Source organism: Megascapheus bottae, chromosome 8 (assembly GCF_031878675.1).
Source record: "Megascapheus bottae isolate mThoBot1 chromosome 8, mThoBot2.hap1, whole genome shotgun sequence".
In the NCBI taxonomy this organism is placed as follows: domain Eukaryota; kingdom Metazoa; phylum Chordata; class Mammalia; order Rodentia; family Geomyidae; genus Megascapheus; species Megascapheus bottae.
The window spans coordinates 68,922,221-68,946,993 of record NC_143516.1 but is presented as its reverse complement, the minus strand read 5'-3'; the positions used below and the strand labels follow the sequence as shown (position 1 = coordinate 68,946,993).

At 46.8% G+C, this 24,773-nt stretch overlaps 1 protein-coding gene across 1 annotated transcript; it reads right to left on the bottom strand.

Moving 5' to 3' along the window:
* Nucleotides 1–10,606: 10,606 nt before the first annotated feature.
* Nucleotides 10,607–18,167, bottom strand: LOC150060117 (uncharacterized). The gene is made up of 2 exons (XM_090337783.1): nt 17,366–18,167; nt 10,607–10,768 (listed from the first exon to the last, which is right to left on the bottom strand). Exons 1-2 carry the CDS (start codon nt 18,137–18,139, stop codon nt 10,607–10,609), a joined length of 936 nt encoding a protein of 311 aa, XP_090193909.1. The 5' UTR covers nt 18,140–18,167.
* Nucleotides 18,168–24,773: the final 6,606 nt, after the last annotated feature.

Below are 24,773 nucleotides of genomic sequence, written 5' to 3'. Positions count from 1 at the left end.
TAGAGAAAGGTCTCCATTTGTGACTGGTCATGCTCGACTTGACCTTCAATCCTCAGATCACGGTCTTCTGAGTAGGTAGGATTATAGGTTGAAGCCTTAAGCATCTGGATCTCTAGAGGGCATGGAAAAATCTGCATACTTGGACGGGCAAGGGGCCACACTGGTTAAAGAGTTTGGGGTGCTTCAACCCAGGAGACCCACTCCAGGTCCTCAAACACTTTGTCACCAACCAAGAGCGCCAATCCTACACAGGTGACTCCCATAGCAGAAAGTAGCTGCTCTTTGACCCATGTCTCCACTCAGAATTCTCTGTCTCTGACCCTGTGTCCCCCCTCAAATCCATGTCAGCTGCCATTTCCTCACAGGATTTTCCCGGCCTGCCCCAGGCTGGCCCTTGCAGATACACTGTTACTTGGACTTCCTAAGGAGCCCGGAGAGCTGGTGTAGACTCCACATGCCACACCCCTCCCTCTAGGACACACCTAGTCCTAGGGCTTGTGACCATGGCAACACCTCCCCCAGGCAGAATGTATCTGTCAGCATAGCCAGCACTGGAAGGTGGCAAGAAGATGTCACCAGAAGCCAGCCCTTGGCCATGGCCTTCTCCCCCTTTAAATATATGAGAGCATCTGTTCTCCATAAGCTGCAGGAAATTGGTGCCCTCAGAAGACAGAGCACACACTAAGAACACAGGAAGGCAGGCTCTGGGATGGATGCAGTCTGTGCAGGCGCCTGGGAAATCTCTGAGACAAGAGGGAAAAGCAAGGTGGGTGCAAGGAGGGGCTCTGGACAGGAGAGGCTGAGGCTCTGATGTCCTGGGTAAGCTTTCAGGTATGAGTAGTACTCGGGGTGAGAAGCCATGGAAAGTACAGCTGCTCCTGTGCCATGGCCAAGTGATCCCGAGCTTGGTGCAAGCTCTCAGTGTGTGGAGCCTCATGGTCCTAGACCCAGTGGAGGAGGCCAGGCCCGAGGCCCTCATGGGGGTTCCCGTTATTAAGGCAGCCCCAGTTTTGGCTGCACCGTGGTGCCATGAGCCATGTCAGCTAAAGGCTGAGGGCGAGGAAACAAGGTCCAGATGCCCAAGCTGCTCCAGGCCAGGCACAGGCCCCTCCCGGACCTGCACTGAGCTGGAGAAGACACAGCCTCAGCTGCTGCCCATCTCCATCTGAACGGGGTCCTCTGGCTGCCTGCTGCCCAGGTGCTGAATGCACTGCAGTCTCCCTGCATCCAGGTCCCACTGAGGGAGAGGCAGCTCACAAAGGAGAATGGGCACTGCTGTGAAGACACGACTGCCCCAAACTCCCCTGACCCCCAGAAGGAGAGGAGGGACAATGCTCCATCCAGCTGGGTGCTGAGTAGGAGAGGAAAGGCTATGCACGTGCCTGGCTTTGCTGCTCAGGGCACGACCCTGGCAGGAGGCCTTGCAGCAGCTGAGTCCTGACTACTGAGGCTATCCACAATCTGTGGACCCGACCATGGTCAAGCAGCTGGGGGAGGAGAAGCAGCACCTGCTGGAGGGACACAGCACCCACCCGGCTCCAGCACGCATGCGACTGTCACACAGGAGGTTCCAAGCAATCCACCAGGCGCTAAATGAGGCTACAGCCCAGAAGAAGGATTGGAGACGGAGGTGTTGTAGGTAGAGCAGACAGAACCGAGGGCCACATAGATGGAAAGAGCCAAAGAGTAGAAGAAGTCGAAGGAGAAGCAGGAAGCCATGTGCAGCAAGTACAAGCTCATCATGAGTGAGGGTGGCCAGGCCATCTCAGAAAGGGACGAGCTGCACACTGAGCTGGGTAAGTGCTCAGGGCCAGCACAGCTGAGAAAGAAGCCACAAGGACATGGAGGGCCTGCAGCAGAGGGAAGAAACCCTGTTCACTGCACCCTTCACAACAGTGGATCCAGCACCCTGACCACCTGCCCGTCATTCCCCCACAGCTGGAGCAGCACAAGGGCCCTGGCACCCCTGCCGCCAGGCATAGCACCTTCAGCTCCAGGATGCAGGAGGAGGAACCCCGAGTTCTCTTCCTCCAGAAGCCCCCACGGGACTGGGCATGCACTTGAGTGGTGCGAACTTACACACGGTGTTTATGGCTGTGCAGGAGAAAGACAGTCCTTCCAGTCGTCCCAAAGTCCTCAAGCTGGGAGAAATCATCCTGGAACGTGACAACCTGGAGCAGCAGAACAAGCAAGGAGAAGAGCTGTGTGGAGATCCTAAAGCCCGGAGTGGACACACATGGAGGTGCAGAACCTCCCTGAGGAATTCTCCAGGGTCAAGGACCTGGAGGAGCAGCTGGCAGAAGTGGGTCCTGAGCAGGAAGAAAGTAGACAAGCTCTGGGCCGGGAGTGTGGCCTAGTGGTTAAAGTGCTGCCTAGCATGCACGAAGACCCGGGTTCAATTCCATGGTACCTCATACCTAGAAAAAGCCAGAAGTGGTGCTGAGGCTCAAGTGGTAGAGCTCTAGCCTTGAGAAAATCCAAGGACAGTGCTCAGGCCCTGAGCCTAAGCCCAGGATTGGCAAAAAAAAAAGTAGGCAAGTTCTTCATGGATGGCACCTTGCCCAGACTGTGCTGGTGCCTGGCATGGCTTAGCAGCTGGCAGGAATAGAACCAAGCTCTTGTACAGCTGGGACACAGTCTCAAAGCCCTAGCAAGGCTGTGTCTATCTCTGCTGCTCTATCTCAATAAACTCTCCTCGCCTATGGAAGATCAAATCTGGCCTGTTTCCTTGCTTTCTCCTCTGTTTTCCTAACAACATTAATCTATCTTCAAACTTGTAGTGTGTTGCCAAGCTGATTTGGACTTTAGGAACTGAGTCCATGACCTTGTTGGTTGCAGAGTGAGTAGAAAACCTCTCCTGGGACAGAAGACATTCCGTGTCCTCTCTCCTTACACCAGGCCCATTCCATGGTGGCTTCCATGGTGAGGACCTGTCCTGGTGGCACCAGGAGCTGGTTTCTCCCAGGCAGTTGTTGGGGTGTGGAAGGCAAAGGATGAGACAGGGACAGAGGAGGGAACCAAGATTTCTCCTGGCCTCTGGGGCTCTGAGTTCCAGTGTGTGGATGCAGATACTGTGCTAGCATATGAGAGAATCCTTTGAGGAAGGAAGGAGGGAGGGAGGGAGGGAGGAAGAGACTGAGGAATGGAGGGGGCTAGGGAGGGAGAGGGGGAAGAAAGGAAGGAAAGTACTAAGGAAAGAAGGAAGGGAGGAAGGAAGATTTCTGTAAACTTGTATAGATGTCCTAGTGAGAATTTTCAAAGATCGCCAAGGAGACGATTCTTCAGGTCACCAGCACTGAGTGCAATTGTGACTTCTTTCTCTGGCACTGACTTGGAAGTCTAGCTTCTCTGATTTTGTTTCTCTGTTATTATTGCTGTGGTGAAGAGCAATGTATCTAATGGGACTGAGAACAGATAAGAATTCAAGGAGCTATTTTCTTTTTGCAGGAACTCTGAGGCCAGTTGTTCATGATGTTTCTGCAGTCTGAGCATTCCTGGCCCTGGCAATCAAATGACCAGATGGGAGCCATGCAGCCCTCAGGAGGCCAACACAGAGCTCCGTCCTGACACCACGCAGGACCTGGATCACAGGACGCAATGGGAACATTGCCACTTGTGGGCAGAACGAGGACAGGAGGACAAGGTTAGCATTGCCAAACTCCTGTTTGAAGACTGGTCCCAGGGCTGATGTCTGTCCAGAGCCTTGTCCCTTCACAGGACTCTTCCGGGTGTTGCTTTGGACCCTTGAACTTCGGGCCTCTCACTTGACTGCTCACTCAGTGCTGAGGCTTTGCCGCTTGAGCAACAGCTCCTCTTCCCTGGCTTCAGCCACCTGGTCTCCTCCCTGGACACACAACTGCTGGTTTCTTCCAGGGGTCTTTTTCTCTCCTGCCTCCGTTGCTTCCTTGTCCCGTGAGGTTGTGACTGAGAGATCTTATGGACACGCTCCACCCGGCTTCGGGTGGTGGATGGTTGCGTAGCCTCCTGTTTGCACATGGACAGGGAGGATCTGGGGTGAGGAGACAGGACCTCTGCTTGTAGAAAGACAGCGCACAGCCTGCGCCCAACAACACAGGAGCCTAGCTAAGCTCCCTTTGTAAAATCTGTAGACGCCTTTGCAGACGACCTTCTTGAGGACCCACTTACACTCAGCACTGCTCTACCTGAGGGCCAGGGCTATTTCTCTTCCAGCACACATGCTCAGAAAGACATGTGGGTGTGCACTCTTCTCCTTCACTTTTTGGCCAGGACTCCTTCCTGGGCATGGCCTTCTGAATATCCTCTCCTTCCTGCTTTACCACAAGCACCACCCTCAGGCATGTGCAATCAGGGCTCCAGCTGAGCCCAGTCCAAGCCCATTACACGGAGGCTTTGGGTGCTGTCTTCCCCGCTGGCTAGACAGTGTTCGTCTCTACCTAATTTCAGTGAGTTGTCCAGTTCCCCTATGGCAGAAGGGGCCTCCATTCCTCAGTGGCCCCCATAGGCGCCTTCGTGTCTAGCTTGATGCTAGTGAAAAGTGAGGCTCAGGAAAAGCTGCAGTGTCGTCTTCTCCCTTCCATCCTCAGGCCTCTGGGCAGTGAGGCCCTGACGAGGCTGTCCTTGAATGCTGAGTGCTGGGGATGTTTGAATCGATGACTTTGGCAGTGTCCAGACACTCAGGGTTCACGAGGCCTGGAGCTACCCATGCCTGATTACCAACACTTTGGGGAAGAATTTTGTAAAGGCAAATTGAAGGGGGGCCGTGCTTGTGGGATAGGAACCCCGCCCCATGAGACCTCCTGGTCTCATTATTGACTGCACAACTCCAAGTGCCGAGACTTCTCAAGGAGCTCCAGAAACAAGCAGCTAGAGTCTGGGCACCATATCTCACTGAGGTCATCTTGGCTAATTGGAAGCCAGAGGTCTGAGGATTGTGGGTCAAAGTCAGCCCAGGCAACATGCTCTGGACACTCTGCCCGCCAGTGAACTCCACAAACAAACACAGTTGAAGCTCTTCTCTACATGCAGGCACAGAGGTACAGGGACCTGGCTGAGTCCAAAGTTCAGTCCTCTGGGCCAGTGCAAGGTAAACTCAGCTGGACATCAGATGGACAGCTGGAAGGGGTCTTCTGTGAATATATTACCCCAGCCAGTTATCTTTCTTTCTAGATGGCTACAGAAAGGGCTTCTCTATTGATACTGACATCCTGGTCTTCTTTCCTGACTTCATGGTATTCCCAGCGTGGATGCTTCTCACTTGTTGAACCAGACTCCTGCTGAACCAGCTGTGTTGTCCCAACCCTGTTGTCCTTCTAGAGGAAGCGGCTGAGCAGGGCTGGGTCTCTGGGTCCAGGGTGGAGGTGTGGCCCTTGTTGAAATTTCTGACCTTGGTCTTCTACAGAAAAGGGCATCTGTGATATGGGTTCTTGTGGATGGAATCCTGTCAGACTGTCCCAGACAGCCCAAGGCCCGAGTTCCCTCAGTGAAATGAGCAAGGAATCAAGTTCCTTGTGTGCAGATCTTTTTGGAGTTGTGTAGATCTTTTTGGAGTTGTGTCCTATGAGGACTGAGAGTTGAGTCTCTTCTCTGTGCTAAATGGTATTTACGTTTCTTCTTTCTTTTCCCCTACATTTTTGACTGTGTGGCTGGTCTTTTCCATGTCTACTACAAGGCAAGAATACCAGCCGTGCTATAGCTGAGCACTAAGACAAGAACTGCATACATGAAGTTGGTCTTTGTTTAAATCGGGAACCTGTCACTGGTAGGTTTCCCAGATCTAGGCTATGTGAGTTGGATGACCAGAAGACCAGGGAACAGTCACATACTATTCTCTCTCTCACTGTCTCTCTATAGGTCACTGTCTCTCCACTCCCTCTTGCATTCTCTCTCTACTTTACTCTCTCTCTCTTTCTCCCCCACCCGTGCCCCTCATCTTGTTCTTCCCCGCTTCCCTATCCTATTTCAAATAACCAAATAAACAATATATCAGATAACAAGGTAAAATACTGTAACAATATGAGATAAGCAAGGGAAAGCAAAACAGATGAGAGAAAACACAATACATTAAGGACAACAGTCATTCATTATATGGCTTTCATTTCTATATTTGGGAGGCCCTTCTATTTATCATTACATTTATGGCCTGATGTATCTAGGTTTTACTCTATTGTTAATCTCTGCTAGGGGAGCCCAAGGTTTCTACTGATCATGACAAATGAGGGAAACCATTGAGCGTATGCTGTCTGAGTCTATCTTCCTTCACTTAATATGATTTTTTCTGTCTTTCCATTTCCTTACAAATTGGGCGATGTTGTTCTTTCTGACAACAGCATAGAATTCCATTGTGTATAAATACTACATCTTATTGATCCACTCATGAACTGAGTGATATCTTGGTCATGTCCATATCTTTGCTATCGTAAATAGTGTTGAAATGAACATCGTTGAACTAGTGGATTTAGTATGTCCTTGTTTCTGTTTGAGTTGATAAATGACAAGTTGTGGAATTGCTGGGTCAGATGGGAGCTCTATGTCTGTTTTTTTTTGTTTGTTTTTTTTTTAGGACCACCATACTGTATTTAATAGTGGTTGAACAAGTTTGCACTCCCACCAGCCGTGTAGTAGTAATCCCTCCTGGTCACATCCCCACCAGCATCTGTTGTTATTAGATTTCTTGATCCTGGCCATTCTAACTGGAGTGAGGTGGAATCTTAGAGTTATTTTGATTTGCATTGCTTGTATAGCCAGAGCATTTCTTCAGGTGTCTATGGGCCATTCTTATTTTTTCTTCAGAGAAGACTTCCTTTAATTCTTTGGCCCATCTTTTAATGGGATGTTTGTTTCTTTGGGAGATTAGCTTTGGAGTGATTCAATTTTTTGAGCTGTTGATATATTTTAGATATGAGGCCTTTGTCCATTATATGATTGGCAAAAATCTTCTCCACAATGTAGGCTTTCTAGTTAGTTTGCTAGCGATGTCCTTTGCCATACAGAAGCTCTGTAGTTTAATGCAGTCCCACTTATCCGGATTTTCTTTGATTGTTCTGTTTCTGAATGCTTATTATGAAAGTATCGACCTGGGCCAAAAGGACTTAGTGCATCTCCTATTCCTTCTTGCAAAGTTTTCAGTGTATCTGCTTTAACCTCCAGGTTTGATCCATTTGGAGTTATTCCTGGTGCAGGGTGACAAAGAAGGATCCAACTTTAGTTTTCTGCAAGTGCTTAACCAGTCCTGTCAGCACCACTTGTTGAAGAGGCTGTCTTTCTTCCATTCTATTTTCTGACTCTCTTATCAAAGATTAAGTGGTCATTGGTCTGTGGGTTAATATTTGGGTCCTCATTTCTATTCCATTGTTTTTTGGGCCTGTTATTGTGGCAGTACCAAGCTGTTTTGGTCACTATAGCTCAGTAAAAAGAGTCTCAAGTTTGGTATTGAAATTCTCCTGCACTGTTCTATCTGCTGAGAATTGTTTTTGCTCTACAGGGTCTTTTATTATTCCATATGAAATTTTGGATTGCCTCTTTTATTTCTTTAAAAGAATGACATTGGGATATTGATGGGTTTTGCATTGAATTTGTAGATAGCCCTTGGCAAGATTGCCATTTTCACAACGTTAATTCTTCCACTCCAGGAGCATGAGAGGGTTTTCCATTTCCTCAGTTCTGCTTTCATTTCCTTTACAGGGTTTTAAAGTTTTCATCAAAAATGTCCTTTACATTCTTAGTTAATTCCTAGGAACTTTATTTTCTTTCTGGCTATTGCAAAAGGAGTTGCTTTCCTGATGGCTGTCTTGTTCCTCACATTGGTGGCAAATGGGAAGGCAGTTGATTTTTGAGGGTGAATTTTATAGCCCGCATTCTTGCCAAAGGTTTGAATCAGCTCAAGCAGCTTGGGAGTGGAGTCTGTAGAGTTCTTTAAATACAGAATCATGTGGTTTGCAAAGAGGGAAAGTTTCACTACCTCTTTCCCTATTTGGATCCCCTTTAGGCTTGCTTCTTGCCTTATTGCCCTGGAATTCTAATACAATGTTAAGAAGAGTAGAGAGAGAGCACCAATTCTTATATGAAGTCAGTTGTAGATATGATTCTCTGGAGCATTGCTGCCTAGGCCAACTTTGAAAGGCAATCTTCAGATCTCAAGTTTCTGAGTAGCTAGAATTATAGGCATGACACTCCATGCAAACTCCCTCTCCCTCACATGCATTGAGCACCAAGCAATTCCTCAACTCTCCTATAACAGCAGTGGAGGCAGCAGTAACTGCATCTCTCTCAGGATGCAATCCTCTGGTGACAGTCTGATCACTGTGCAGGAGCCACAAATTATGAATTCTCTGATCTACTCACCTCCATGGCCAGCTCATTGAAGGTGGTGGCTGTTTGCCTGAGAACAGTCTGGCTTGATTGTTCCAACTCTGCCATTTGCCTTGCAACTGTGAAGTGCTGAGATACACACTTTAGTAAAAGGGAATTGAAGTCCACCTGCTCTATGTAGGGTGGACATGCTCTCCCTTCATTGGGTGCACAAGGGTGGTCAATTACATTGTCTACTTCTTCATAAACTCCACTGTCATCCTGTAAAGTCCCTTTTTCACATCAAGGAGGAGAGTTTATCATTCACACTCAAATTCCAGGAATAGAGGTACGATGACCAGAATCCAGAAGAAACAGGGTTGTTGTTTTTTTATCATAGCAAGAGAGAGTCAGAACCAGGGCAAGGGAAGGCACTCTGCCTGCTGTTCTTCTTTAGCAAAGTCCAGAGAATATTAGAAATACAAACAGAGTGTCTGAAGGGTCAGTGAGTCCAGTGTCAGTCATCATTCTGATACCAGGACAACATTGGATAAATGATCCTTAGGATGTCCTGGATTTCAGGTGAACGGAAAGGGTTATGGGACCTGGGCCACATTGCAGATGTCATTCTGACATTAGGTTTGGAATTTATAGGAAGGATCGTATGTACTGGATGTGAAGTCAAGGGAAGTGTGCTGTGTGGCCTGGTCCACCTTGCGCCTGTCCACTCTACTTAGAGGGCATCAGATATAAAAGATCTACAGGGTGTCCTGAATTTAGCATGCAAGTAACTTCCCCCATGACCTGTACCACAATGCCATTCTCATCCTGACATCAGAGGTATGGCAGGGAGCAGATTCTGAGTGTACTCAGGGTTGGAAAAGAAGGGTGCAGAAAGCTGGAGAAAGCTGGATGCGCCTTGATGCGAGGCAAGGAGCAATCAATGCTGATCATTTAGGAAAAGCACCCGCTTGGATCTTGAGCTCAGGGCAAAGAAAACAGAGAATCATATGCACAGTAGCCTTGTGGTCCTGAGACACCTCTCTCTGTCTCTCTCTCAGAATTACTGTGTCTGTCTGACTGCCAGTCATCCTACTAAGACATTGCTTACTCTGCACTAATTGCAAAGTAGACCACTGCTCGAGATGATTTGGAACTTTTCCGAGGTCTCTGAGATCTATCTAGCTCTCTCTGGGCCTGTACCTACACTAAATTCACAAGGTGAAGTGTGCAGAAACCTGGTGAAGCCCTGAAAATAGGCAGGAGGCCATTTTGCTGTCCATTTAGGCAAAGCACCTGTTTGGTTCTTGAGCTCAATGCAAACACAGAGCAATCGTATCTTGCACAGCAGACTCCTGGTCATGGGAATCCTGTCACTCTGTCTCCTTGCCTCTGTTTCTCTGTCTTTCTCTCTCTGTCTCCCTCTGTCTCTGTATCTCTCTCTCTTTCTGTCTCTCCCTCTCTATGTCTCTCTCTCCCTATCTCTCTCTCTCTCTCTGGCTATGTCTCACAATTACTGCCTCTGTCTGTCTGTGTGTCATCCTGCTAAAACATTGTGTTTTCTTCACTAATTGAAAAATGGATCATAGTGGTAGAGATTATTTACAACTTTCCAGAGGACTCAAATTTCTCTTACTCTCTCTCTCTCTCTCTCTCTCTCTCTCTCTCTCTCTCTCTCTCTCTCTCTCTCTCTCTCTCTCTCTCTCTGCCTGCATATCTGCCCTTGATTCTGTTTGGAATCCTCTTTCAAGAACACTGACTCTGCTCCTTTAAGTGTGTGTTTGCTGCCACTTGCATGGATTGCTTATATGAGCATAGGTGGAGTAGGATTGGATTTTTGACGATTGAAGGGGCATCATTCTTCCATGCTCAGGGGAGAAATAGAGGGCTTCCTACATGCCAGGCAAGTAAGTCCTTCTCCCACGGGACATTCTAAAGCCCTGCTTCCCACTTGGACATCACAAAGAGTCCTCCAGTGAGGGCTGTGCTCACCCTGTTCCACAGCAGCTGCAACCTCTGTCCTCCAAAGTGCCGTCTTCTGCCCTGGCCCTTCCCTCTGCTGGCAGTCCGGGTAGGACAAGGAGGGCTGTTCAAGAGCAGGCATATCCAGGAGAAGATGGGCAGTGATGATGCCCAGGGCCTGCAGTGCCCACTTGGTGTTAGTGCCACTGACTAACTTCTGCTGCTGCCCCTGCACTGAGGCTGAGCAATGTCCCCAACTTCCTATTCTGCCATGTCCCTGGCTGTCTGCTTTTGACCCACTCTGATCCTCTGAGATGACCTGCACCAACACCAAGTCTTCTGGCTTAAACTGTTGCAGCAAGTGTTCCCTCATGGCCTAGAGGACGACGTGCCATGTCTTCTCCTGGTTGGAAACCTGGGTCTCAATAGGAAAGAAACCGTCAGGTCCAGGGCCCGCTTTGCCCCCTTCCCTCAAGTCAGTGGTGAAGAATCCTCTGGAGCCCTTGCACTGCACAGCAGAGGAGTCATGCAGGCTGGGCTGGTGAGGAAGGGGGTCAAAAGGGGATGGATTTGAAGTCTCAAGCCTTCCTTGTGGGAAGGGTGGGCCTTCTACTCTCTCCTCAGCAGGGTGCCACCTCCTCCCAGCCAGAATCCCATTCAGATCTTGAGCCTATGGGCCAAGGAATCAAGTGTGTATTTCTAAAGGACTCCCTAGAGACACTAAGCCAATCCCAAGACAGCTTGGGGGCCCAAAGCCAGGCCCCCCCACTGCCTCCTACCAGGAGGCCTGCTCTGGGCTTGAGGATGCAGTGGTAGAGAACACAGCATAAATCGTGTCTTGCTCCATGAGGCTCTGGACAGAGCAGACAGGAAGACATGGCCTCCCAACTGGCTGCTAAAGACAGCCATTGGAACTTGTGGCTTGCAGAGGACTGGCAGGACAGAGTGTCAAGGACTCTCCATGAGGAAGCCTGAGAAAGGAGAGGCCACAAATGACTCTTGCACATTTGACCACTTGGAAGAGGAAACAGACTTTTCCTGAACTGGAGCAGCTCACTGGTGAGCAGATTCTGCTCTTTCTATGTGGCACACCAGCCAGACTCCTACCATCCTGACTGGGTCTGACACCATCGGGTGGCTTCTGCCTGGCTTGGCCAAGCACAGTTTCTTTGGGATTGCAGCCTAGTAATCTGCCTCCCCTCCCCATGTCTCAGACAGCCGATTCTCTACTGGGAAATCTACTGTGGAGAAGTACAGGACTGTGTCCTGGCTTGGTGAGGACACCAGCGGAAGGCCATACTGCTCCACTGAGCAGGATGCCTTTGTGGACATGTCCTGTGTTCTCAGGCAGGCTCACCCTAAAGACAGGGGAGTCTCCCCCTACTGTTACACAGAGGCAGGGGAGGAGCTGCTGCTGCTGCTGCTGCTGCTGCAGCTGCTGCCCAAGGCTAAGCCCCAGCTCTGCCTCTTGCTTGTGGTGGTCTCATGTGCTGAGCCTGAAGGGCAAGCTGGGCTGCTGCATGTCTCTCTTATCCTAGCAGACGCTGAAGCTGAAAAGAAGTCAAAAGCCCTGACCTGGAGGGACAGAAATATCAGCAGAGGTTGAACAAGTGTGGGAGCCCTGTCTGGGAGGGGATCTAGGGTCTATCAAAGACTCTGCGTGTGTGGTGGGTGGGGGTTTTTGTGCCAGAACTGGACTTCCTGTCCCCTTTGATGTTGTACTTCCAGTTGGCGAGGTAGGAATGGAGGAGAGGGGAAGGGGGGTGTCACCTTTTCCTGATCATCCTGGGACCCTCTCCTGAGGCTCTTGTGCAGTTGGGAGCCAGACCTGCCAGCACACTGCATGCTGCTCTGTGTGGGTCCTTCAGTGATATCCTGGTTGCTACATCTGCTGCCAGTGCACGCTTGACCTGCTGCGGAGATGTGGGCTGGGAGCTGGTACTGAAACTGAGGTCAGTGTTGTGGGCATGGGGGCTTCCGAGAAGGACTGGCTTACTGGAGGGGATGCCCCAAGACCACCCCCAGGGTTTGCTCCCCAATACCCTGCTTGATTTCTGCTTGATTGTACGATCTTGGGTGGCCACCCATTTCCAAGCATAATCCTGCTTTGAGGGATGGATCAAGAGACACCCAACTGGAGGAAAGTGAGGCTCAGAGAGCTGACACCTCTGAGCCCATCAACAGTGTTCCTGTCAGTGAGAAGGCAGCCCCAGCCTCTCTGACTCCCAGGTCCTTCCCTGGCGCTACCTAAGCAATATCCATTCATTCTCTTCTTCCTGGCCTTCCTAATGCTTGAGAGCTTGTTGCTCGGTTTTGATTGTTAGTCTGCCTGTGGGACTCCAGAACACAGAACAGCCCATAGATAAGACAAGGGGGTGGTGGTGTCACCAAGTGCCATGGTCATGCCATTGTCAGAGTTGGCCTGGATTTCAGAGCCAGGTGGCCTGCTCCATATGAGTCCCTCTAGAGAGTCTGTAGGGTCTCAGTCACCCAGAGACACAACTCAGTGTCTCTAGACACAGCCCCTCTTTTTGGCCAGTGTCTGATCACCAAGTGGCCTATTCGCTAAGCTGCTTCTGGCCCCTGTACCAGGAAAGACTATTTTCTTCTACTTAGTTCCGGTAATAATAGATGTTGCAGCAGCTTCAACTTGCCCAGGGTTTCATTTTCCTGGCCAGGATAAGCACAAGGACAGTGACAGGGCTGGGCTGGGCTGGGCTGAGCTCTCTGGGAGAGACCCACCTCCTCGGTGGATTCTGGTCACCAACCCTCCACTGAATATCCCAAGGCTACATGGGATCTCACAGCTGTGTCCTCACACTCAATCCTGGGAGCTCTCCTCGATGTCCCTCTCATCCCACCCTGAATGGGTGGGTCTTCTATCTACCCATTTCCCCCAGGCACACAGGGCAGCTGGGACAGTCCTCATTGAATCTCACTGACCAGAGATTGTTTGTCTCAGGAAAGCTGGGCTTTACTTGGCTCCACAGTCCTCCCTGGAGTGACTTCCAGTTCCAGCTGGGCTATGTGGGCACAGCTCAGTGGTCAGACAGCTTCTGGCAGCCCCTGGCCAGGGGAGCATAGGACTGAGCTCAGAGGATATCCTTGGGGCTGTCAGGATTTGCAGAGCTCCCAGGGATCCTTTTCTTCCAGGTCCAGGATCCGACCGGGGCCCTGGTCACTCACATCATAGACGTCCTGATAGGCTGTGTGGATCATCATGAAGTCTGTTTAGAATATTCCTAGGTAGGGTACGATGTCATCCTGGTCATCCTGGGTAGGACTGGCTGCTGCTGGTCAGGGCCCAATGCCCACCCCCTCCAGAGGCAGATGCTAGTGTGGTGCTAGTGTTTTATTATGGAGAAAGTATCATTTGAATTGAAAGCTACTCTAAGATTTATACTCAGACTGGAAATAATGCCTGTTTTGAAATAGGGTACCCAAGGCAATGGGCAGTGCCTAGTGCTTCAAGGATTCCAATGAAAATAAAAGTGTCAAGTGTATTCCAATAAAAATAAAAGTGTAAAGTTTAAAGGAATGATTAGCAAAAAATAAGCTGGGCGTGTTGGCTCATGCCTTTAATCCTAGCTATCCACGAGGCTGATCGCTGAGAATCAAGATTCAAAGCCAGCCCAGGCAATACAAAGTGGAGAAACTCTTATCTCCATTTAATCACTAGTAAACGGGAAGTGGGTCTGTGGCTCTTGGGTAGAGTGGTAGCCTTGAGCTGTAGAGCTCAGGACAACACTCATACCAGAGTTCAAGCCTGTGAACCCCCTTTCCCCTCCAAAAAATAGGCTAGGGAAACAGGTTTCTGGCGAGGTAGTCAATGCCCCTGTGTCCGTTGGAAGAAGTTACTGAAAATGAGAACCCAACAATGAAGCAGGATATATGATGCAGAATACAGTAAAGGAAAAATATTAGGGGAAGCAGGAGAATGGCAATTGCTATTCATGTTTGTGGAAAGCTTGAGTCACGAGAGCTTTGACCTGGTTTCTTGTCTTACGTCTATTGCTTCTAGATTTGATTATTTACAAATTAGTGAGGATGTAATGACCAAGCAGGCTTAGCTGCCAAGTTTTTGTAAAATTGATTCACCTGCTCAGCCACCTGCGAGTGGTTAGGTCCACCTGCGTGTGGCTTCATCCCTGTATTTATTGACTATGGGCATTGTAAGGAGATGTCACATGGTGACTACCACCTGCGTGTGGTGTTTACCTTGAAAAGCTCAACCCCTGAAGGTCAGGGCTGCTCTTATCAGCCCAGAGTGGAGAGTAGCTACTGCACTGCCATTAAACTGATTACTAGCTCCGTTCACTGAGTGCTGGTGATTCTATAACTGGGGGTTTGTGGGTCCCAAAGTGACTAGGACATTACACAGCCTAGCTCCTGAATTCAACCCCAATACAAGCACACGTATGGATGGACAGATGGATGACTGGACGGATGGAGTAAGGGATGAAGGCAGACATAATCACTGAAGATAAGAGGAGGGAAGAACTCAGTAGTTTGAATCTCACGGGGAGAACCTTCCTGTAGTGGATGCTAAGTGTTTACAGAATGTGGGCACAGTCCTGAGTGTCATCTCTTGCTACTTCCACACTACCTGGCTCTCTTCTTCCAAGTTATATCTTTTTATGTATTTTTAATTCCACATTGGGGTTTGAACTCCAGGCCTTGCACTTTCACTTGGCTTTCATGCTCACGTTGGGCACTTTATCCCTTGAGCCACCATCCCTCTACTTGTGTCATTTCCATGGTTAACTGGAAATAAGAATCTCGGGTTTGTTGACCCTGATGGGACTGAACCGTGATCCTCAAATCTCAGTCACCTCACTAGCTAGAATTAGAATCATGAGCCACCCATGCTTAACATCCATCCCCATCCATTTTAAAGAAATGAGGTGGTAAAGATTTGCCATTAATCATTACATTCTATTCAAAATACTTTACAATTGCAACTCTAATCTGACAATGAATAGGCTCAGATAAGGAGGATGAGACTTTAGAGGACTGGAAACTTTCTGTCTTTTGAGTTTTGTCCAGTATGGCAGGTCATAAATGGTACAAACCTTCATCTGAACTATTCAGGGGCTCAAACCCCTGAATTAGGTCAAAAACAGCCAGAGCAGGAAAGACTGTGAATGCCATTCAACCTCCAAATAATCAAAACATCCATGCTGGAGTAATGGCTCACGTGGTACAGTAGCCAAGCAAGTCCAGAGAATGCACAGCCTGAATTTGTTACCAAGAAAGAATGGAGTTTGGGACCAGGTATATGGAAAAATGCGAGAGTGCTTACCTAGAATGCATAAAGCCCTGGGTTTGATTCCTTAGGTCCACATACAAAGACAAGGCCAGATATGGTGCTGTGACTCACCTGGTAGAAAGCTCACCTTGGGAAAACCCAAGAACAATGACCAGACCCTGAGTTCAAGCTTCAGGACTGGGGAAAAGAAGAATGGGGTTTGATGGTCCTGTTTCATGCTGTGACCACCTCAGCACACCTCTCGTCACTGCGGATCAGGAATCTTATCGTACAAACCTTTCTACACCCTCCCGTTTTCATTTGAGGAGGCCACAGGAAGGAATGACAGGACCCAGGACACATCTTCCCCAGCCCGTGCGGAACACTGATTCCCACTCACACCCTGGCAGTGCATGAGAGGTTACTCAGCAGCACCGGATGTCAGTGATCTCAGAGGATGGGCCTGGTCACACTGGAGTGGATGAGCCAGTGCTTCTGGGCCATGCCTGGGGGTCATGGACACCCACACAGCAGGATATTTATTCGCCCATGTTATGATGGACAGGGGGGTGGGTGGTGCAGTCCAGCTGTGCAGGTTCTAGGATTCCCCCCTAAGTGAAGATGCTGCATTACAACAATAAGGCACAGCTGTGCCAGCCTTCCACCTGTGGGTTCAGGTTCGGTTCATTCCCGAAGGTCTTCTTTCAACCTCATCTACAGACGGCAGGAGGGGCCTGCTCCTCCAGCAAGCCCAGCGTCTCCCAGAAGATGCTCCAGCAGGACCTGGGATGGCTACGCCCACCCCATGCACTTCCGGTGGCCTGTGGGGCCAGCGCCTCCTCAGAACTCTGGAATATTCATGTTTTTGTCTTGTTTGGTAACTCCAAACCCACCCTTGGCGGTCATGTCAGCCCGGGGAGTTCAGGCTCTCTTCAGTATTCTTTGGACTTTGAGCTTCAATTTTAGCAAAGAAAATAAAAATGTATGTCTGTTAGAGCTCAAGTGTGACAGTGCCTTATGTATGTGTGATGTCCATAGTGTGAGAGAGAGGGAGAGACAGAGACAGAGAGACAGACACAATACAGCGACAGAGAATCTCTGGCACAACCAGGACTGAACTGAAGGTCTTAAAATCTTGTTTTGCTTTTCCTCAAGACTGTTTTATTTGTTTATGAGTTTGTATGTTTGCCTTTTGTAGGTCTGGTGCCACAGCGCCAGTTCTGCTTTTGGGGTCTTCAAATGGTGATAAGAGTATCATGGGCATTTGTGCCCAGGCTGGCTTTGAACCAGATCCTCAGATCTCAGCTTCCTGAGGAGCTACAATTACAGGCTTGAGCCACTAGCACCCAGCCTTCTCTTGTTTATTGTATGGACTGATAGAAGAAAATAGCAACACAGTCTTTTGCAAATGGCAATGTTGCTCAGACAAAATCTCATGGTGGACTTGACTGGGGCACGTGTTCTACCACTGGACACACCACAAACCCTTGGTCGGTTTGTTGGTTTCTTTTTCAGAAGAGAAAAAATTTATGATTGCAGTGAAATGTTTCCTTTACTAAAACACTGAAAAGAAGGCACAGGCATTTCCAGGTATCTCCTGCCCTCTTCTCCCTGTAATTAATACCTTCCAACTCAGTGGGAAAACTGTAAAAAAAAAAAAAGATGAATCTACATTGACAAATATAGGTAAGAAATCATGGTCTACCTTACAGTTGATTCTGAATGAATTTTGTACATCATATGGTTCTTTTTGCTTATTATGCTTATTTTTAAATATATCAGAGGGTTCTTGACAAGTACTGTAACGTGGAGCGATTCTTCACCTTCTTCCTCTGCTAGAACAGACTTTTTGCTGGACTGCCCTGAGTCCACACAACTGAGGCTTGCCTCTTCATCTTCTGACTCAGGGGCAGGAGAGTCTGCCTCGGACTCAGTGGACACGTAATCCTCCAGGTACAGATCACCTGCCCAGTGCTGCCGATCCCCAGCTGCCACCACAGGAGCAGGTGGTTCTTGTTCACATGGTGTGGTCAGAGACACATCAAGAGCCATAACTACTGTGCCCTGTGCTGGTTCTGCATCATCTCCCTCTGATGGAGTGGTGTCTTCATTGTGTGCCCAAGACAGACGCAGAAAAACTTGCAGAACTTCTCTCCCGGACTGTGGCTCCTCTGCTGTAGCCTCTGGTGGGGCTGGATGTGTCTCTGAGGCTTTGCATACATCCACCACCTGGGTACATGGCAGTGCTGACTCTTCTTCAAGCCCAGCTGGAGACTCAGGGATCTGAGATGCGGAGGACATGGCCATCCTGGCCCCCATGGCAGCTGGAGCACATGCTGATTCTCCAGCTGCTGCCTCAGCCCCAAGCAGCTTCATCTCCAGTGGAGTGGGCACAGCCCACTGAGCAGCCACCACACTTGGCACTCGGGATTGGCTTGGAGGAGTCACAGCAGTGTCCCCATCCTGGCTGTCCTGGTCTGGGCTGCCAGGTGCCACCTGCTGGCCTCTCAATATAAACTGCCAGAATGTTCTTCTGGGTCTGGCTTGGGCTTGGGGTCTGGGTCGGGGGTTGATCCAGTGTCTGCAGGTGTCCACCAGGCGCTCTCTGCAGGATCTCCTGGAGTCAGAGCTGGGAAAAATCGGACAACAACAGGAAAACATGGCGCTTTCCTTGCTATCTCTGGGTGAGTTTTCCGGTTGTGGCCTGGAATATGGCTGCCTGGAGACCTGAGTTCCAAGTTCCCTGTGGTCTTCTGTCAAGGCTGAGGTCACTTCCTGTGGTCTTCTTACCTAAGACTCTTCCTCCATCGGGACCCCACAGAGTCCCCATAGGCTTCTGACTGACTCCTTGTCATAAGACATGTAATTCTTACTCAGCTGGTCCCAGTTTTACTAGTGCCTCTACCTTCCTAGGAAAGGACTGGGTGCAGACAATGCCTTAGTTTCCAGGAGATGGGAGGGTTATTCAGACTTTTGAATATCTATTTCGTTGAATGTTGTCCTGTGTGCATGAGATAACCATGCATTCTATCTGATCACAGTGGAATCAGACTAGTTCTGAACAACACAGTAAAAGGTAAGAAACATTCAAACACTTGGAAGATGAACAACACACTTTTGAATAACTCCTGCATTACAGAACAAATCAAAGAAGAAATTCAAAACTTTCTTGAATGTAATGACAATCAAGATACATCACAAAAGAAGTTATGGGCCTTGGGCTGGGAATTTGGCCTAGTGGTAGAGTGCTTGCCTAGCATGCATGAAGACCCGGGTTCGATTCCTCAGTACCATATACATAGAAAAAAGCCAGAAATGGTGCTGAGGCTCAAGTGGTAAAGCTCTAGCCTTGAGAAAAGTCCAAGGACAGTGCTCAGGCCCTGAGCTCAAGCCCAGGACTGGCAAAAAAAAAGAAGTTATGGGGCACAGTAAAGGCATTTCTAAGGAGCAAATTTATCGCATTAGGAGCCCATATTAAAAAGACAGGAGAAAAGCAAGTAAATAACCTAAAGAAGAAATTGAAGCACCTAGAGGAGCAAGAAAAAGTTAATTCTAAAGCAACTAGAAGGACAGAAATAACAAAAAAAATCAGAAAATCAGAGTTTGAAATAAGATCTACTATACATAAAATTAATAAATCAAAAAGCTGGTTCTTTGAAAGAGTCAAAAAAATTGACAGACCCCTGGCAAGATTAATCAACAAAAAAGGGAGGGGAGATTCAAATAAATAAGATTAGTAACCCTACAGGAACAATCACTACAGATATCCAAGAAATTCAGTCCCTTATGAATAAGTACTACCAGGGCTTATATTCAAAGAAACAGGAAAATCTAGTAGAAATGGATGATTTCCTAAATAAATATAGGCTACCCACATTGAACCAAGAAGAGGTAAGCAAATTAAACAAACCAATTTCATACAATGAAATTGTGGAAGCAATCAGGAAATGCCAATCAAAAAGAGCCCAGGTCCAGACGGTTTCACTGCAGAATTCTACAAGACTTTTAAAGATGAAATAACACCTATAGTCTTGAAACTCTTCTGAGAAACAGAAGCAGAAGGAGCAATACCAAACTCATTTTATGAAGCTAATATTACACCCATCCCCAAACCAGGGAAAGACCCAACCAAAAAAAGAGAACTACAGACCTATCTCTCTAATGAACACAAATGCAAAACTCCTCAATAAAATACTAGCCAACAGAATCCAGAAACAAATTTAAAAAATTATACATTACGATCAAGTAGGCTTCATCCCACAGATGCAAGGCTGGTTTAACATTTGCAAATCAATTAATGTAATACATTGTATCAATAGAGCTAAGGATAAGAATCATATGATAATTTCTCTGGAAGCAGAGAAGGCATTTGACAAAATACAACATCCATTCATGTTGAAAGCACTAGAAAAAATAGGGATAAGAGATACATTTCTTAAAATAATTAAAGCCATATATGACAAATGGAGGAAGACTGGAACCATTTATCTTAAAATCAGGAACCAGACAGGGATGCCCTTTCTCTCCACTTCTCCTCAATATAGTACTGGAACCTTAGCCAGAGCAATAAGGCAATAAGGCAAGGACATCAAAGGGATCCACATAGGGAAAGAAGAAATTAAACTATCCCTATGCACAGATGACATGATCCTCTACCTGAGTTAAAGTGGTAGGATACAAAATTGACCTGCAAAAGTCAGTAGCCTACTTGTACAGCAACAATACACAAACAGAAGGCCAAATCAAGAAAATAATCCCAGGACCGGGAGTTTGGCCTAGTGGTTAAAGTGCTTGCCTAGCATGCATGAAGACCCGGGTTCGATTCCTTGGTACCACATACATAGAAAAAAGCTGGAAGTGGTGCGGAGGCTCAAGTGGTAGAGCTCTAGCCTTGAGAAAGTCCAAGGACAGTGCTCAGGCCCTGAGCTCAAGCCCAGGACTGGAAAAAAAAAAGAAAAAAAGAAAATAATCCCATTTGCAATAGCCTTGAAAAGAATAAAATACTTAGGAATTAACCAAAGTTGTAAAGGAATTATTTAATGAAAACTATAAAAGTCTAACAAAAGAAATTAAAGAAGATGTAAAGGACCTTTTTGATGAAAACTTTAAAACCCTGAAAAAGGAAATTAAAGCAGAACTGAGAAAATGGAAAAACCTCCCATGCTCCTGGATTGGAAGAATTAACATCGTGAAAATGGCAATCTTGCCAAGGGCTATCTACAAATTCAACGCAATACCCATCAATATCCCAATGTCATTATTTTTTTCATATATTTTTATTGTAATTAATAAAAGGGTTACATTATATTCACCAGATAGAAGGTGCATTACTTCACAAACATTGATACCCTTTCTCATGTCTTGGTCCCCATTTCCCTCTTCCCTCCCCCCCACCACGCTCATCTTGATTTCCCCCCTTCCCTATCTGATTTCAAATAACCAATTAAGCATATATAAACTATATCAGATAACAAGGTGAAATACTGTAACAATATGAGATAACCAAGGGACAGTGGGGGAGGGAAAGGGGAACAAAAACATGAGAAGGGGTATCAAGGTTTGAGAAGTAATGCACCCATTATCTGGCAAATGTAGCTGTAAGCCCTCTATACATTATCCCAACAACAAATACACACATCTTCAATATCATGTCTAGAACTTCAGGTTCCCTGATAACAATTAAGGAAAAACTCTATCACTTTCAAATAAGAAACCAACGTCAGACCAGACATTTCTTCAGGATGATAGACAGACTGTGTTGTTGACACACACTTCTCAAGTGAACACGTCAATCACACCACAATGTCTGGATGAAATGTTATGCAGTCTAGAAGCTTAAGCTTCGATTCTAGCTCATCTAACTGCTGGAATCTCCTACATGAGTTATGGGTTTTGCAGGTCTTAGGCCTTCTTTTTTTAACCTGCCACTGGGGACTGAAAGCAGGTCCTCTGCTATCATAACTAAGCTCCCTTGCTTAAGGCTGGTGATCTACCACTTCAGCCACAGCTCTAGTCTAGCTTTTTGATAGTTAATTGGAGAGAAGAGTCTCATGGACGTTCCTGCCCAGGCTGCTTCAAACATTGACCCTCAGATCTCAGCCTCCTGAGGAGCCAAATTTACAAGTATGATCAACCAGAGCCCAGCTTTTTTTCCCCCAGGGCTTGAACTCAGGTCCTAGGCACTGGCCTTAGCCCCTCTCGGCTAAAAGCTAGAGTTCTACCACTTGAGTCCAACACCACTTCTAGTTTTAAGTGGCTATTTGGAGATAAGAGTCTCAGAGGAACATTTCTGCCTAGACTGGCTTCAAACACCGATCCTCAGATCTCAGCCTCCTGGGTAGTTAAGATAGCAGGATGATCTACTGGCCCCCATTATAGTCCTTAGCTCTTTGGATTTGTTTTCTGCTCAGGTCTCAATACCTCTCGCACTCTTAAGTTCCTGCAAATTCTGCTACACTTCCTTATCCTCTCGAGCTCCCACCCAGAACACAGGTGGAGTGGTTCTCTCTGACACATTTCTTCGGGCTCAGTCTGGGCTTTTTGCTCCAACTACTAACTCCAGTGTTGCAACTGCCTACTGTACACTGAGTGAAAGAGAAAAATACACAGACATCGTGGGGTTTAGAGAATAGAGAAATTGACAATGTTCCATGAGATTCCCTCCTTCCTCCTCAGGATTATGGAAGCACAGGTGGGAAAGTAGACAGGAAGTGAGAGGAAGTGGAGGGAGGAGGAAGAGGACAAGGAGGATGAACAGTCTAGTGTACAATGAGAAGGGGCTGGGCGGGAGCCCTTAAAAGCAGGCACAGAGGGAGCCCATTTGTCCTGTAAGTTTACCTGGAGGCTTGGGTGGTAGAAAGGATATTTGATAAGCACAGGAAAGGATAGGGGGGCATCCTCCTATCTGACCCCTCTGGTTCTGGGTAGATAAAAGAACCAGCTCCTCCTGCAGCCGGGCTCCAAGCTGTGATCCCCAAACCCTTGCCCATCCTTCCCTCTGCAACTCTCAAAGCCCTTCTCCCCTCCACACTGCCCTTCTCCCCTCCACACTGCCCTTCTCCCCATGCAGGCTTGAACTCAGAGCCTTGTCTTTGGACCATATTTTCCACTCAAAGCTGGTGTTGTATTACTTGAGGCACAGCCCACTTCTGAATTTTGCTGGTGAACTGGACACAAGAGTCTCAAGAACTTTTCTAACGCTACTGGATTCAAACTCTGGTCCTCAGATTTCAGCCTCCTGTGTAGCTAGGATCATATGTGGGAGCCAACTGGCATCAGGTCGCTTCCAGACACTTGCCAGAGGAGAGAACTGTGTGAGAGCTGGGCTGAGCTGTGGCGATCCTCAAGTCTTTCCCAGGTCACCTAAGACCCTGCTAAGCATAAGATGAGGAAACATCTATCAACTCAGATCAACTTTAATACAAGACACAGAGTACAGAAATTTTTTTAAAAATCGAAAACAAAAACAAACAAAAAAACATCAACCGAAGTACAATGGGATAGGAAGGACAGAAATGTTGAGACAGAGGCTGAACCAATTAAATAGTGAAGCCCACTAGACACTATGTTGGAAATGAATTATGCAACTTGGGCAATAGGGAAGCTGGGAAGGGGAAAACCTGGGAGAGAATGAGGGAGGAGAAGAACACTGTTCAAAGGGAAATGTACTCATTATCTGACCTATCTAACTGTAACTCCTCTGTAATTTACCTTTATAATAGCATTTTAAACAAAAAAAGACAAACTCAATATTCTGAAACTATACACCTCATCTACATGGTATTTATACACAATGGAATTCTATGTTGTTATCAGAAAGAATGACATCGCCCCATTTGTAAGGAAATGCAAAGACTAGGAAAAATCATACTAAGTAGGCCAGATTCAAAGGAACATAGGCTCAATGGTTTCCCTCATTTGTAATAATTAGTACACAGCTAGGACTCTCCTAGCAGAGGATTAAAATAGCGCAAAACCTAAGTACATAAGATCATATAGGATGAGACCAAATGAAAGGATCTCCAGGATATGGAAACAAGAGATTTATCTTATGTGATTGTTGTTCTTAATGTACTATGTTATTTCTCTTCTCTTTTGTTGCCCTTTGGTTAACCTCATGCTGTTGTATCTGACTTTGTTACCTGATATAATGTATATATGTTTATTTGTTTGTTTGAAATAGGGAAGGGAAGGGGGGAAACAAGATGATTGGGAGGGGTTTGGGGATGGGAAACAGGGACAAAAACATGAGAAGGAGTATCAATATGTAAAAAGTAATGCATCTACTACCTGAAAAATGTAACTGTAACCCCTCTATACATTATCCCGACAAATTTTTTTGAAAACTTCAGTTTTATTCATAATAAATAAATAAAACTACATACCTCATCTAATGTGCATTTACAATGTGTTAGTGTTACATTTTTACATGTCTGGCTCTATTTTGTGAATTACTAAATACTAGTACAATATATATATATGTATATATACATATATACGCTCACCTTATTTTATATATTAAACTAATCAATAAAGTCACTGTGCCTTCGAGATTTTATTTCTTCTCCTATGAACACTTAAATGACACAATGTTACTACCTTGCTTTGACTGAAATTTGGCATCAGCAAATCAAGCTGTTGAAACCAAATAAACTACACCAGACCATCGATAACTGCTATCTTTAGGAAGCAATTTTTTTTCTAAAATGTACAATCTGAACAACACACAGAAACAGCATGAATACTGAAGCTAATGTGGCATTGCAACTGCTACGTACACACATAAAATACAAAACTAGCAATGGTAATAACAACCATAATTAATCTCTATGGATTCCTTGCCACAGACAAGTCCCTTGTATGTATATTAATATGTCCCCTTTCCTGAACTGACTGAGTTGACTCCATGCTGTACATATTTGAAGAAGACACTATTACAGTAATAAATAAAGCACACTTCTCTGCTTAAAACCAAAGAGGAAGGAACATAGTACATCTGAGTATCTTTGGTCACTGCAGGCAGTGATGAGAGGATAGCGTAGATGAGAAGATTGGGGTCTGCTAGGAACATTCCTGCTCATCACAGTAATCTGGAAATAGAAAACAATGGTAGAAATGGATTCTTCTTTTTTTTTATTGCAATGTATAGAGCGGTTAGAGTTTCATTTGCAAGGTAATAGGTGCATTAGTTCTCACACATTGATACCCCTTCTCATGTTTTTGTCCCTGTTTCCCTCCCCTAACCCCCTCCCATTCATCTTATTTCCCCCCTTCTCTTTCCTATTTCAAATAAACA